This window comes from Anomaloglossus baeobatrachus, chromosome 3, assembly GCF_048569485.1.
Source record: "Anomaloglossus baeobatrachus isolate aAnoBae1 chromosome 3, aAnoBae1.hap1, whole genome shotgun sequence".
Taxonomy (NCBI): domain Eukaryota; kingdom Metazoa; phylum Chordata; class Amphibia; order Anura; family Aromobatidae; genus Anomaloglossus; species Anomaloglossus baeobatrachus.
Genome location: NC_134355.1, coordinates 115401156 through 115415746, shown reverse-complemented (window position 1 = coordinate 115415746; position 14591 = coordinate 115401156). Strand labels below are relative to the sequence as shown.

Below are 14591 nucleotides of genomic sequence, written 5' to 3'. Positions count from 1 at the left end.
TTTTAATTTGCTTCATATTTACACTTATTTTATTCGGCGCCTATTTTTAAAGTCTGTTTTATATGTGTTCACCTCTTTTTTAGTTTATTTTTTTAGCACCCATCAATTGGTCTGGGTTTGGGCTTTTCCAACGTTTCATTAATTACAAAATGTTAGTACTATTGTACTCTAGTCTTCACCTTGGAGGCATTTTATGTATTTTTGCACAAGTGTAACAACATGTTACTAAAATGTGCGACTTTTTCTGCTGAAACGTTGCAAATAAAAAGTTAAAGGTGAAAATAAAGTACATTTTTAATTTACGGAAAATTCAATAACCACGTGCACTATTTTCAAGAGAAATGTCAATGAATACAATAAAACACAAAAAGAAAAGTGACTTTAAAAAAAAAAAGATGACGAGTCTATAGTACCCAGTGTAAATTTGAGGTAGGAAGGATAATGTTACATGGCTTTTTTTTCGGGTTTGAAATGGGTCCTTTACTCCAAGTGATGGGTGATATTGAAGAGAATCTGACAGCAGGATTTCACACTCCAAACTATTGATATGTCAATGTACCTCTTTCAAAGACAAGTCTAGCAACATCTTTATGTAACCAGTCCATTCCTCCGTTGCTGAGAAATTAGCATTTTAGTTGATATGTAAATGAGCTTGTAGATGTGAAGACTTTGTCACTCCAGCTCTGTTCTTCTTCCAGCATCACCTCCTCCTGCTTGACTAAAAGCCTCTATACTGTGTAAATTCAGACAAAGGTGCTGTCAGTCAAACAGAGGAGGTGGTGCTTGGCAGTAAATAGAGCTGGAGTGACAGATGCTTCAGATCCACAAATAGCTCTTCAACCTCCTTTTCATATCAATATAAACACTGATTTCTTAGTAGTAGAGAAATAGAGCCATGTAAAGGTATTGCTGGACTTTTTCCTTTGATACCACCATACGCTAAGACCTTGCATGTTTCCAACTTGTGGTTTGAAGAGCGCACATTCTTAGACACAAGATCCCCCATGTTAATCCGATATAAATATATATTATAGAGCCAAGCACCTTCGTCACTATTTGCTATAGGATTGAACATATGGCGGCGTAATCTTTTTATAAATACTCTAATTACAAGTACTACTAATATATTTGAGAACTGCATTGTCTCAAATGTTATATTTGTGGGAATAGTTTGTGCAAGAATAAAAAAGGCATTGTGAATTTAACTTTCTCAGCAATATTTTTTTTAGCAGTCTATCACATGTGCTCTACAGGAATATTACAGACTGTCATAAATAATATAGTGACAGGTCTGTAGGACAATAATTGTTATGGGCGGAATGGTAACAATCGATCCTGCCGGGACGGGGATGTGGATCCACTGCACCACGGATTCCAGGTTTACTCTGGAGGGGGATGACTAAGCCGTCTTCTCTAAAACCTCTGGTGGTGAGGTTAGGGTTGTGCTTCAGGTAGCCGCCAGGTACCACTCCAAAGGAGTCCCTGGATCTGTGGAAGCTGACACTGACCGAAAGAGGCCAGACAAAATAGAGCCTCTGCTGGGACAGGATTAGGATAACCTGCAGGGAGGAAGATGCTACAGGTACAGACGGAACTGAATCAGGTACAGATTCATGTTCAGGTGGGAACATGGATTCAGGAACACATGCAGATACTGGGACACAGGAACAGACACAGGTGCACAGGCTGGTAACGGGATACAGGAGTGGATCAGGCTGGTACCAGGACAAATCAAGAACTCAAGGTGGTAACGGGACACAGGAATGGTTCAGTGACTCAGTCTGCTATCGGGACAGAAGGATAAAGTAGTAACTCAGGTTGTTGCCGGTACACAGGCACAGATACAGGAACTCAGTCTGGTACCGAGACACAGGCACAGATACAGGAACTCAGGCTAGTACCAGGACACAGGAACGATTAGGGCCTCCGGATGGAACTGGGAATGGGATCAGGAACTCAGTCTTGAACCAGAAACAGATAATGAACTCTAGCTGGAACCAGGAATCATGAACATGATCAAGAACTCAGACTGGAATCGGGGACGATGAACTGGATCAGTAACTAAGCCTGGAACTGGGAACCAAGAATGGGAACAAGAACTCAAGAAAGGATCGGGACACTGGAGTAGGTTCAGGTATTTGGAAAGGTTCGGGTCCCAGCACTCGGACAGGTTAGGTTTTAGGCACTCATGACAGGTCTGAGTTCAAGCACTCAGACAGGTTCGGGTTCAGGCACTTGGACAGGTTCAGACCTGGATCGGGATTAGATCAGGTATATGGGCAAGAACTGAATCTGGAACAGGATCTAAAGAAAAGAAGAGCCAGTAGACAAAAGGCACAATGGTTACAGTAAACTTTGTTGCACAGGCACCTTCCAATAGTGAAGGGTGCCTTAAATATCTGGTACTTCTCAGCGATAGAATGGGTACACATCAGGAATGTGAGCAATGCCCCTTTAAGAAGTAAGGAGCAGGCACCAAGGAAACCCATGTGGCCCTGGGAGCCGTGGTGGGCACAGAAGCAGGGAGAAACAGCAGCGTGATGAACGGAGCAGTGACTCCGTCAGAGTCACTTCCAGTTAGTGCAAGGAAAGCCAGCATTACAATAATCTAAATACAGATTTGTAGATACTGAATGGAAACATGGGGCTGAAATGTGATGTCAAATAATACGTTATGCTACATCCATTATGCATTGTTGACATGTTAGGCATGTTTTTTCGACATGTACATCAAGAATAATGGCTTATCAGTAATGAGTTAAAAAAAGGGAATGGTGTTAATTATTATGTGGCACACCAAAATTCAAAGAATCATAAAATCACAGAAGGGTAAAGTTGTGAGAGACCTCAAGAGCCATCAGGTCCAACCTCCTGCAAGTACATGTATTCCTAACTCATCCTTAATGTTTATCCAGCTTCCGCTTGAAGATTTCGATTTATAGAGAGCTTACTATCGCCTGTGGTAGCCTGTTCCACTCTCTGACTGCCCTCACTGTCAGAAAGCTTTTCCTAATGTCTAATCTGAATCTCTTCCCTTTTAGTGTCATCTCATTGATTCTTGTATTTCCATGTGCTAATGAGAATAGGGCAGTTCACGCTGCTCAATGACTACCTTTCATATATTTGTAGACCGCTATTAAGTCGTCTCTCAACCTTTTCTTTTGCAAACTAAACATTCCTAGTTCATTTAGATGGTCTTCAACAACAACCCATCCAATCCACACAGGCAAAGAAATCAAACCATAGATGTCCTTAAATTTAGTGATGTATAATATTGAGAATTGACACAGAAAAAAAGTATTGAACATATGAAGAAAGAGAGGTACCAAAAGCCATGGCACTAGCTGAAATCTATAAGTAATTAGAAAACAAGCTTGCTATACATGGTGGCAATATTAGCAGATTCAAATCATGTCCTATAAAAAGGTATCTCATTACCAAGGTGCCACACAACAAACATCCCATGATGGATAAAACCAGTGAGCTGTCTCAAGAACTTCACATCCTTCTTGTTGCAAAACGTACTGATAGTATTGGTTACAGAAGAATTTCTAAACTACTGAAGGTTCCAGTGAGCATGATTGGGGCCATAATCCAGAAGTGGAAAGGACATCATTTCACCATCAATCGTTCATGACCAGGTGCTCCCTGCAGGCTTTCAGACAAGAGATAAAATAATTATCTAAAGAGTTGCCCAAGATCCAAGAACCCCATGTGGAGAGCTACAGAACAACCTGGAATAAGCAAGTACAATTATTTCAAAGAAAACATAATGCACTCATCCTCCATTGCCTATATGCACGCTCACCACACAAGGCTCCATTGCTGAACAAAAAGCATTTTCAAGCGCGTTTCAAGTTTGCTCAACAATATTTAGACAAGCCTGTGAAATACTGGGAGAATATAGTCTGGTCAGATGAGACCAAAATTAATTTCTTTGGATGCCGTAATACACACCATGTTTGGAGGCCAAAGGCATTGCATGCCACCCCAAAAACACCATACAAACAGTGAAGTTTGGAGGTGTGAAAATCATGATGTGGGGCTTTTTTTCAGCATACAGCACTGGCAGACTTCATATAATAGAAGGAAGGATTAATTGACAAATGTACCAAGACATTCTTGATAACAATCTGCTGTCATGTACCAGGATGATGAAGATGAAGCGAGGGTGAACATTTCCGCAAGACAATGATCCCAAACACACAGCCAAGGAAACTCTCAATTGGTTTTAGAGAAAGAAAATAAAGCTGCTAGAATAGCTGAGACAATCACCTGACCTGAATCCAATAAAGGAGGCGTCTTGAAGCTGTGATCACCAACAAAAACTTTTGTACGAAGTATGAAATAAATTTCAGTAAGTGTGTTACTTTTTCCCTGTGTCATTTATCATTAATACATATCACTAAATTTATGATTATCTGTGGTTAGATCTCTTTGCCTATGTGGATTGGATGGGTTGTTACCGACATCTGGTGAAAAATTCACTTCAATAGCACCTTTGAAAGTATATTTGCTTACAAAAAGCTGATGTGTTCAATACTTATTTCACCCACTGTATGTAAGGAAAGATTAAAATAATTGAGCTTTAATTCTATGTAATGATATACTATGTTGGTTTATGCTATATTAGGTGGTCTTGTTCCTGGAGGTTATTACTATTTACATGTCACAAAACCTGCAATTCCATCTCCTCTAGAAGCTCAGATGGCGCAGCCAAGTTATGTAAGTAAAATAGTTTGATCAGTAGTACGCATAAGTAATATATACATGTACACACAGTGGATATAAAAAGTCTACATACTCGTGTTAAAATACCAGGTTTTTGTCATGTTAAAAATTACTCCAAATCTGTCAGATTGTGAGGGCATCTTCTATGTACAGTGCTCTCTTTAGGTCAATCCACAGATTTTCATTTGGATTCAGGCCTGGGCTCCTCGAATGCCACCATTTTAAAACTCTGATCTTCCATAGCAAAGCCATAGAAGCTAATTTTGCTTATTTGGAGATATTCTCAGGGAAGCTGTTGTGCTTAATGGTGAAATTTCTCTTCATCTTCAACTTTTTAGCAGAATCCTGAAAGTTGTGTTTCAAAATTGACTGATATTTTGAACTGTTCAGACTTCCCTCCGCTTTGACTAAAACCCCAGTTACAGCTGCTGATAAACAACCCCAAAGTATAATGCTGCCTCCGCCACATTTCACTGTGGGTATGGTGATCTTTTGGTGATGAGCAGTGTTAGCTTTGTGCCAAACACCCCTTTTGAGATTCTGACCATCAAACATTATCACGTTTTTCCACATGCATTTGGCAGACTTCATGTAGATTTTGGCTAAACTTTGGGCTTGTATGCTTTTTTTTTGTAAGAATAAGCTTTAATTTTACCACCCTACTCCACAAGCCACAATGAAGAATAAGGGAGTTTGTTCTCACATGCAGTATACAGCAAGTACTTTCCACAAATTTCTATTGGTCCCTGAATATTGTTTTAGGCCTCTTGGCAGCCTAATAGACCAATTCTCTTCTTGCCTTTTCAATAATTTTTGAGGTACGTCCAGTTCTAGAGAATGTTACTGCTTTGCCAAATTTAAGCCATTTCTTGATGACCGTCTTCACATTGTTCAATGGTATATCTATGACTTGGAAAAATATTTGCACCCTTCTCACTCCAATAATTAATTTTAACCATGAGATCCTTTTGCTGTGTTGTAAACTGATTACAAATTACAGAATGGCTTTATGAACCTTTTAAGTATATTAAAATAAGTAGCTTTAGCTGGATTGAAAAATGCTTATCTTTACATCAGGCTAATACAGCCATTCTGACATGAATTTTCAAAGTAACTAGACAGGCCTCATCTAATCTAAGAGCGCTACTTTTTTTTATTGATGGCCTAAGGATAGGCCATTAGTATCTTATCAATAGTGGCACCCTCACCTATCAGCTGTTACCACCAATTGCCAGAAGTTCTTGAATGTTGCTGTAACACCGCAGTTCCATCATTTTTATAGTGGCCCCGGCTGGATACTGCAGATCTACCTATATTTAAAGGAATATGGGGTGGATCTGCTGTACCCGCCAGTGGCCATATAGTTATGATGGAGCTGCTGTGTCCTGGAAGCATCCGAGATCTTCCAGCCTACCCTAGTCAGATATTGATGGCCTATCCTGAGGATAAGCCAACAATAAAAAAGGAGTGTCCCACCTCTTTAAAAATGTATGGTGTTTGTATTGTCAAATCATATCCACTTCAACCAATCTCAGTAGTGTGAAACAAAATCTGCAAGAGATCTATAGAATTGTTTGGCTTTACTCACCATTTTCATTTCAACTTAATTCAACATTTATTAAATACTTTTTACAATGATATTTTAGGGACAAGAAATGATAACTGGCAAAGCAACTAGTGGAGATTACTTCCGGCTGCACATCAATCAGTACAGCATGGTGGAAGCTATAACTTGTTTATCGCTGAAGCCATTTCCAGCATCCAATCTTATATGCTTATATGGACAGCACGAGCGTCTTCTGAATAATCTGGGTTCTCGTTTTAAAGAAGGACTCATTCTAGACCTCTACAGGTAAGATCCTTAACCATGGTACATTATTGGTATTTTTCTACATGGATGCTTATAGTATAACCAAGCACCATAGGAAGATATGTGCAAGACTCATAATGTACATGATTGTATAAAAAGAAAAATGTAAAAGGACCCACAAATGAATTCTAGAGAAGTACTCCAGAGAGTACACAAGATTAACTGTTATTAGCAATCAACTTAATCAGGAATGTAAAGCAAGTTTGGTATCAGTATATAAAGACCTTATAAATAGTAATGGGGTACCAACAAGAGTATTCCCCTTTACACAAATATAGGCCTATAACTTGATACAGAAAAACAGAGCAACCTTACCACAAGGCCCAGAAAACCAGGTAGCTATCCTCACACTGCGCGTTTCGCCTGCTTGCTTTGCATTGGGTTGAAAAGCCCAGCTAAGAACTGGTGTGGCACAAAAGCAAAATGGTCAGGGAGTGGTATGTATTAAGCATTATGTAGAAAAAGTGCGACATATTTCTGCTTTCAAAATACAGGACCTGGGAAAGACAAAGATTAAAGGAGTTGCCCAATAGAGATTTATCACATAGACATTTATTAAGATACATGATAAATATAGGATCCCTGCAGGTTCGACTGTCAGAAGCTGCCAACAGCCTCCACAACTGCCTGATTCTTATCTCTCCTAACATCTACCATTGGGGATGATTTAGGAGGTCACCATACACATTAGATAGTTAGCTAATCCCACTGAAATCGCTGAGATTGTAATGATTGGAAATCTCTTATAACCATATTTTATACACAACAGAACATAGATCACAGATCACAAAGTTATAATTAGACATTTACATTTTTCCATTTCATTTGAAAAATTAGCTCATTGAGAAATTAATGGCAGCCACACATCACAAAAAAGTTGGCACACGGTTCACAAAAAGCTGGAAAAGTAAGTGGTGCTAATTAAAACAAGGCAAGGAGTGGGGGTCGGGAGGCAATTTTCAGCTAAACCACATGAATGCATATAAAAAAAAGTGTGTTAGAGAGGCAGAGACTCTCAGAAGCAAAGATGATCAGAGGATCATCAATTTGTGGACTATTGCATCTACAAATTGTGCAATGACTTCAGTAAAATGTTTCTCAATGTAAAATTGCAAAGTCTAGAGATGGGCGAACCCACTGATGTTCAGGTATGCCGGTTCCAACTGGACTTATCAAAAGAAAAAGTCTGATTTTCCTTCTAAGAAATGCAGATTTGGTGTAGAAATTTGTTGCAGAAAATTCTGCACCAAATCTACATCACCTGGAAGAAAAATGCATCAAAATTGCATCATGTTTTTGTGTGGTGTGGTGTGTTTTTCTGCCAGGAGAGGTAGTACTCAACTTGCGTACATAGCATAAGCTAGTAACTTGGCATTGAGTTCACCTCGGGTAATTTCATACTTTTCACCGGAGCTGAGTTCATTGAGTTCGCCTGAAGTCACAGCTGGGGTACCGTGGGAACCGCAGCTGTGACCTCAGGTGAACTATCTCACGTCACCACTCATAGCTGCGTCTCTGTCAGTGTGTTCCTGACTCCACAATGCTTGGTCACGTTTTCTAGTTTGACTGCACACTGCGATCTCAATATGTAGCAGGGCCAGGATTGCCGTGGGACATTGTGTCTGTGGATTATGTCAGACCTGCTGGGTTGTTTAGGGGGTTAATAAATTAGAGAAAGAGGTGTATTTTGTTTGTTAACTAAAGTATTTTTTTGTGTTTTTTTTTATTTTTACTTACATGATTAGTAATGGAAAGGTCTCATAGACCCCTCTCCATTGCTAACCTTGGGTTTGATGACAGCTGTGATTTTTTTGACAAATCACAGCTGTCATTAACACCTTATATTACCCCGATTGCCACCACTCCAGGTCAGTGGGGATGAACCATATCTAATGAACGCATTAATTCTGGGGTGGCTGCGGGCTGCTTTGTAAGGCTGGGGGGCCCAATTACCATGGGTTTGTCCTGCCTGAGAATATCAGCCCCCAGCTGTCTGCATTATTTTGGCTGAATGTCAAAATTGGGGGAACTGCACTCCGTTTTTTAAATGATTTATTTAAATAATTTTAGAAAAGCCTCATGGGGTTCCTCATATTTTTATACCTAGCCAAGATAACGCACACAGCTGGGGTCTGCAGCCTCTAGCTGTCTGCTTTATCTGTGCTGGGTTTCAAAATACAGAAGACCCTATGCAATTTTTCCAATTATTTATTTTTACACTCCACTTCAGGGACCCAGATAGATAGTGTGATGGCAACCGATCACAGATGCCGGCAGTCTGATTGCAATTAATCACAGATGCTGTCACAGAGGGTGGGCAGAGGAAACAGTGAGTAATCATGAGGTTTAATGAGTGGACCCGGAAGCAGTGTGAAAGCTGCACGGAGTAAGTGTTACTTTAATCCCCATTTTGCTTCCTTTTGCACCATTTTATAACACTTAAGTTCGGATCCCCATAGATTATATTATTATGGGGTTCAGGGTCGGTGATCAAGTTCGTGTTCAAGTCCGGTCCTGAACCGAACTTTTTTTTTTTAAAGTCCTGTCGGACCCGAACATCTGCGGGCTCTTCCACCTCTACCCAGGTCTGTTGAGCAGCTAGAATCCTTCATCAGGTTGATTCCTCTTACAAAATTCCAGCAATTGTTTTCTTCATTTCTTAGACATTTACAGACTTTTAAAAAGAGCAAGGATGCGCTACACGATAGTAGATATGGCCCTGACCCAATTTTTTCAAGATATGTTGCTGCCATCATCTTCTAAAAGAGTTAATTTTTTTCATCCAAAATGGAAAAATGTGGAACGTTTGTTTATCTTCTGATCGGTGTTCTATAATCTGAATAAAATATTGCTATAAGAGATTTCCAATTTTGGGGGGATTTTGTGACTTTGCACTGTATATGACTGGCTCTATAATCAATAAATTGTTTAAGAAACTGAAAGGTAATGTAAACCAGAATGAAACCTGAAAAGTCTATGTTAGGCTTTGATGATAATTTAGGAATACTTCCTATGAACCATCCAGTGGGTATCTTACATTCAGCTTTCTTGGTGAAGGAACCAGACAATATTGAATTATTCCCTTGAGTACACTGCATCGCTTATGTATACTGAGGATCGGATGATTCAGAATAAAAGACCGTGACATTTCTTCTGCTGCTTTGAGTACCCGCATTTTCTTCAATGAAAACACACAATTTCTGCTTCTATGAAAAGTTTCCTTAGATGCATTGATTTGTTGTTCGAGCTAAACAAAAATTACTTTTCAAAAATCATTTTACTTCCTATTTTGTCCTGAATGCATCATGGATAAAAGCGTCCAGTGCACTGTGGAGAAAGCAATAGCATTGCTACATTCAGAAATATGTTCATTCCTCGGCTCCCCAAGTCCTGATTGAAGAATCTTTTTTACTATGTGTTACTTCAAACTCTTAAGGTTGGGTCACTTTGTAGTAAAAAAGCTTTTGTAGTGTTAAAGTGTGGTAGCTAGCATATTACATACTGGAGCATATATTTCAAGCTAAAGGTACCAGAATTGAGTCGTAATTTATTGCGAAAAAAACTGTCTTCAATGATTTGCCCAATATTTATTATGTATTCTAAAGTCTTTTAACTAGTTATGGGTGGACCTCCACTGCGACAATCCCGGAACTTTACCCTGCTCATCCCGATTGCTTGGATGCAGTGGCAATCGGGATAATATAAGGGGTTAATGACAACTCACAGCTGTCACTAAAGGTACCGTCACTCTAAGCGACGCTCCAGCGATCCCACCAGCAACCTGACCTGGCAGGGATCGCTGGAGCATCGCTACACGGGTTGCTGGTGAGCTGCCAAACAGGCAGATCTCACCAGCAACCAGTGACCAGCCCCCAGCCAGCAGCGACGCGTGGAAGCGATGCTGCGCTTGGTAACTAAGGTAAATATCGGGTAACCAACCCGATATTTACCTTGGTTACCAGCACACACCGCTTAGCGCTGGCTCCCTGCACTCCTAGCCAGAGTACACATCGGGTTAATTACCCGATGTGTAGTCTGGCTATGTGTGCAGGGAACAGGGAGCCAGCACTGGCAGCGTGAGAGCGGCGGACGCTGGTAACGAAGGTAAATATCGGGTAACCAATGAAAGGGCTTCTTGGTTACCCGATATTTACATTGGTTACCAGCGTCTGCAGAAGCCGGCTCCCTGCTCACTGCACATTCAGTTGTTGCTCTGTCACTGTCACACACAGCGATGTGTGCTTCACAGCGGGAGAGCAACTAAAAAATGGTCCAGGATATTCAGCAACAACCAGCGACCTCACAGCAGGGGCCAGGTTGTTGCTGGATGTCACACAGCAACATCGCTAGCAACATCGCTGTTGCGTCACAAAAGTCGTGCCTCCGCAGCGATGTTGCTAGCGATGTTGCTTAGTGAGACGTGGCCTTAAGTCGTAGATTAGTAATGGGAGGCGTCTGAGACCCTCCATTACTAATCTGTAAGTAAAAATAAATAAAACACAAAGCAGAAAAAATCCTTTATTTGAAATAAAATACAAAAAAACCTCTTTCACCCCTTTATTAACCCCAAAAACACCCAGTTCCAATGTAATTCTCACGAGGTCCCATGACGATTCCAGTTCTGCTACATACTGAAGTCACAGCACATGGGCACAGAACATGACCGCATGGTGTGGGCTTTAGCCAGAGAATAACTGAGCTGCAGCGATGAGTGGTGACATCACTCTTATTTGTGGTCACAGCTGGAGGTTCCAACGGTCCTTGACCTGTGACCGCAGGTAATTTGACCTAAGGTGACCTCATTAATCTCAGTGAGGTCACTGAGTTTACAGACCTGCATCTCTTGGCAAAAAAATTGTGTTTTTTTTCTTCCAAGAGATGCAGATTTGGTGCTGAAATTTATATACCATATTCCTGGACCAAATCTACATTTGCTGGCAAAAAATTGCATCAAAACTGCATTTCGTTTTGTTGCGATTTTTTTCCAAGGCGATGCAGACTTGGTGCAGGAATATGGTATATAAATTTCAGCACCAAATTTGTATCACTTGGCAAGAAAACACACAAAAATATTTTTGACACAGTTTCGGTGCACTTTTCTGCCAGGAGATGCAAATTTGGTGCAGAAATCTTGTGCAGACATTTCAGCACCAAATTTGCATCTCCTGGCAGAAAACCACACCAAAATGGCGTCAAAACTGTTTTTGTGCATTTTTGGCAATAGATGTAGATTTGGTGCTGAAATTTATACACCATATTCCTGCACCAAACCTGCATCACATTGCAACAAAATCACAGCTCTGTCGCATCAAACCACATTGTATTTTGATGCGTTTTTTTGCCAGAAGATGCAGATTAGGTGCAGGAATATGGTGTATAAATTTCAGCACCAAATCTGCATTTCTTGGCAAAAAATACGGCTTAATGCCAAGAGATGCAGGTCTGTGAACTCAGTGACCTCAGGAATATGAGAATGTGAAATTGCCCAGTTTCCTCAAATGCCACTCCTGCATACCAACCTGCCTCGTATTAGTTAGTTTTTTTAGACTCTTGCAATTAAAGAGACCTTTGATTATATCATCCAACCACAAAATCACCCTCAAGGGGATCAGGTGCAATAATAACCCAATTGTTAAAATTCATATTTTTATTCTTATTAAATAATTTAAAATCATAACAATTCAATAAAATCAACAAGGGGTCCCAATGACCAAGGACAATCCACACTGACAAATGTACAAAATATATACCAATATTTATTCACTTTTATATAGTGCTATTAATTCCATAGTGCTTTACGTACATTGGCAACACTGTCCCCATTGGGGCTCACAATCTAAGGTCTCTATCAGGATGTCTTTGGAGTGTGGGAGGAAACCGAAGAACCTGGAGGAAACCCATGCAAATACTGGGAGAACATACAAACTCCTTGTAGGTGTTTTTCCTTGGTGGGATTTGAACCCAGGACCCCAGCGCTGCAAGACTGCAATGCTAACCACTGAGCCACTGGGCCGCCTACAATCCTACAACTTATATATACAAGGCATGTAATAATCATTATATAATACTATTAGTACAATTATAATCAACTTCCAAAATACCTGTATATACTGTGATGGTAAATATAATTTAAAGCTAAATTTCACTATAGAAACAGCATTAACTCAAGTATGAAATACTTTTCACCATATACTGACTTAGTTATGGTACACTAAAGACAGAGATCAGTTAATTTTAGTTTTAATACATTCTACCCACAATGATTACAATATATTAACCCCTTCACGACCTTGGACGGATCTATCCGTCCAGGATCGTGTCCCGTTAAGCCCCGCCCCCTGCCGCGGGCAGGCGGCGTGGATCGGCACACATATCAGCTGTTTTCAACAGCTGACGTGTGCCTCCTAGCCGCGGGTGGAATCGCTTCCACCCGCGGCCATTAAGCCCTTAAATCTTGCTGCCAAAGTCTGGCAGCAAGATTTAAATGCGCGCGGCCATGTTTGTTACTTACCGCCGCCCCCACCGGAAGTCACGTGTGTTATCACGTGACTATCGGTGGTTGCCATCGTAGCACAGGGTCATGTGATGACGCCTGCTGCTATGATGTTTCACTTTCGTTTTCCCTCGGCCGAGAGCAGAGGGAAAACCAAAGTGACTGAATCTGCTGTTTACAGCTGTATTGCTGTGACCAGCAGATAGCGATCAGCGATTGGATTGCTGATTGCTATAGCCCCCTAGGGGAACTAGTAAAATAAAAAAAAAAAGTAAAAAAAAAAGTTTTAGAAAATAAAAAAAAAAAAAAAAACCTAAAAGTTCAAATCACCCCCCTTTCCCCCCACTGAAAATTAAAGGGTTAAAAAATAAATAAATATACACATATTTGGTATCGCCGCGTTCAGAAATGCCCGATCTATCAAAATATAAAATCAATTAATCTGATTAGTAAACGGCGTAGTGGCAAAAAAATTCCAAACACCAAATTTACGTTTTTTGGTCGCCGCAAGTTTTACGCAAAATGCAATAACAGGCGATCAAAATGTAGCATCTGCGCAAAAATGGTACCATTATAAACGTCAGCTCGAGACGCAAAAAATAAGCCATCACTGAGCCATAGATCCCAAAAAATAAGAACGCTATGTGTTTCGGAAAATGGCGCAAAACGTGCGCCACTTTTATTGGACAAACTTGTGAATTTTTTTTAACCCCTTATATACAAGTAAACCTATACATGTTTGGTGTCTACAAACTCGCACCGACCTGAGGCATCACATAGATACATCAGTTTTATCATAAAGTGAACACGGTGAATAAAATATCCCAAAAACTATTGTAAGATCCCACTTTTTTTGCAATTTTTCCGCACTTGGAATTTTTTTGCCGTTTTCCAGTACACTATATGGTAAAACTTATGATTTCATTTAAAAGTACAACTCGTCCCGCAAAAAACAAGCCCTCATATGGCAAGATTGACGGAATAATAAAAAAGTTACGGCTCTCGGAAGAAAAGGAGCAAAAAACAAAAACGCAAAAACGGAAAGTGCCCGGGGGCTGAAGGGGTTAAATTACTAAGTTAATGGTTAATGGATATGAATGAATTACTCAGTAGTGACCCATCATACTGCTAGTGGCCCATTTATTGTAAATAAGCAACAACTATAGATTAGGCCCAGTTATATCTGACTAAACATGTCTAGTAGAATGGACATAACAACCCCAGCATCGACCAATGCACTCAAGTGAATGGAATGGTAGGGTGTACTGACCTGTGTACTGAAATCCGCTGTGTGGACATCCGCACCCCTGAAAATCTTCTATTACATCATGTCACATTACTGTGAAGTCATCAAAGGTCCTTAAACAATCTAATTCTAGGGTCCCAAAGAGAGTGGGGGCCATGAGAAATTGTTCTGTTTGACTCCCCCTAACGCCAGCCTTGGCTGTAACTAGGGATTATTTTTGCAGTAGGGCTTATATTTCACGCATACTCTAA

General features: G+C 40.3%; 1 protein-coding gene across 4 annotated transcripts in view; it reads left to right on the top strand.

Annotated features, from left to right (window-relative positions):
- The window catches only part of CFAP61 (cilia and flagella associated protein 61), a 447743-nt gene that overhangs the window by 359730 nt on the left and 73422 nt on the right, over positions 1 to 14591 (top strand). For all 4 annotated transcript variants that reach the window (XM_075339389.1, XM_075339390.1, XM_075339388.1 and 1 more), the window contains 2 exons: positions 4634 to 4725; positions 6378 to 6583. In XM_075339389.1, coding sequence (XP_075195504.1) covers positions 4634 to 4725; positions 6378 to 6583 — 298 coding nt within the window. The remainder of the gene's footprint in view (positions 1 to 4633; positions 4726 to 6377; positions 6584 to 14591) is intronic.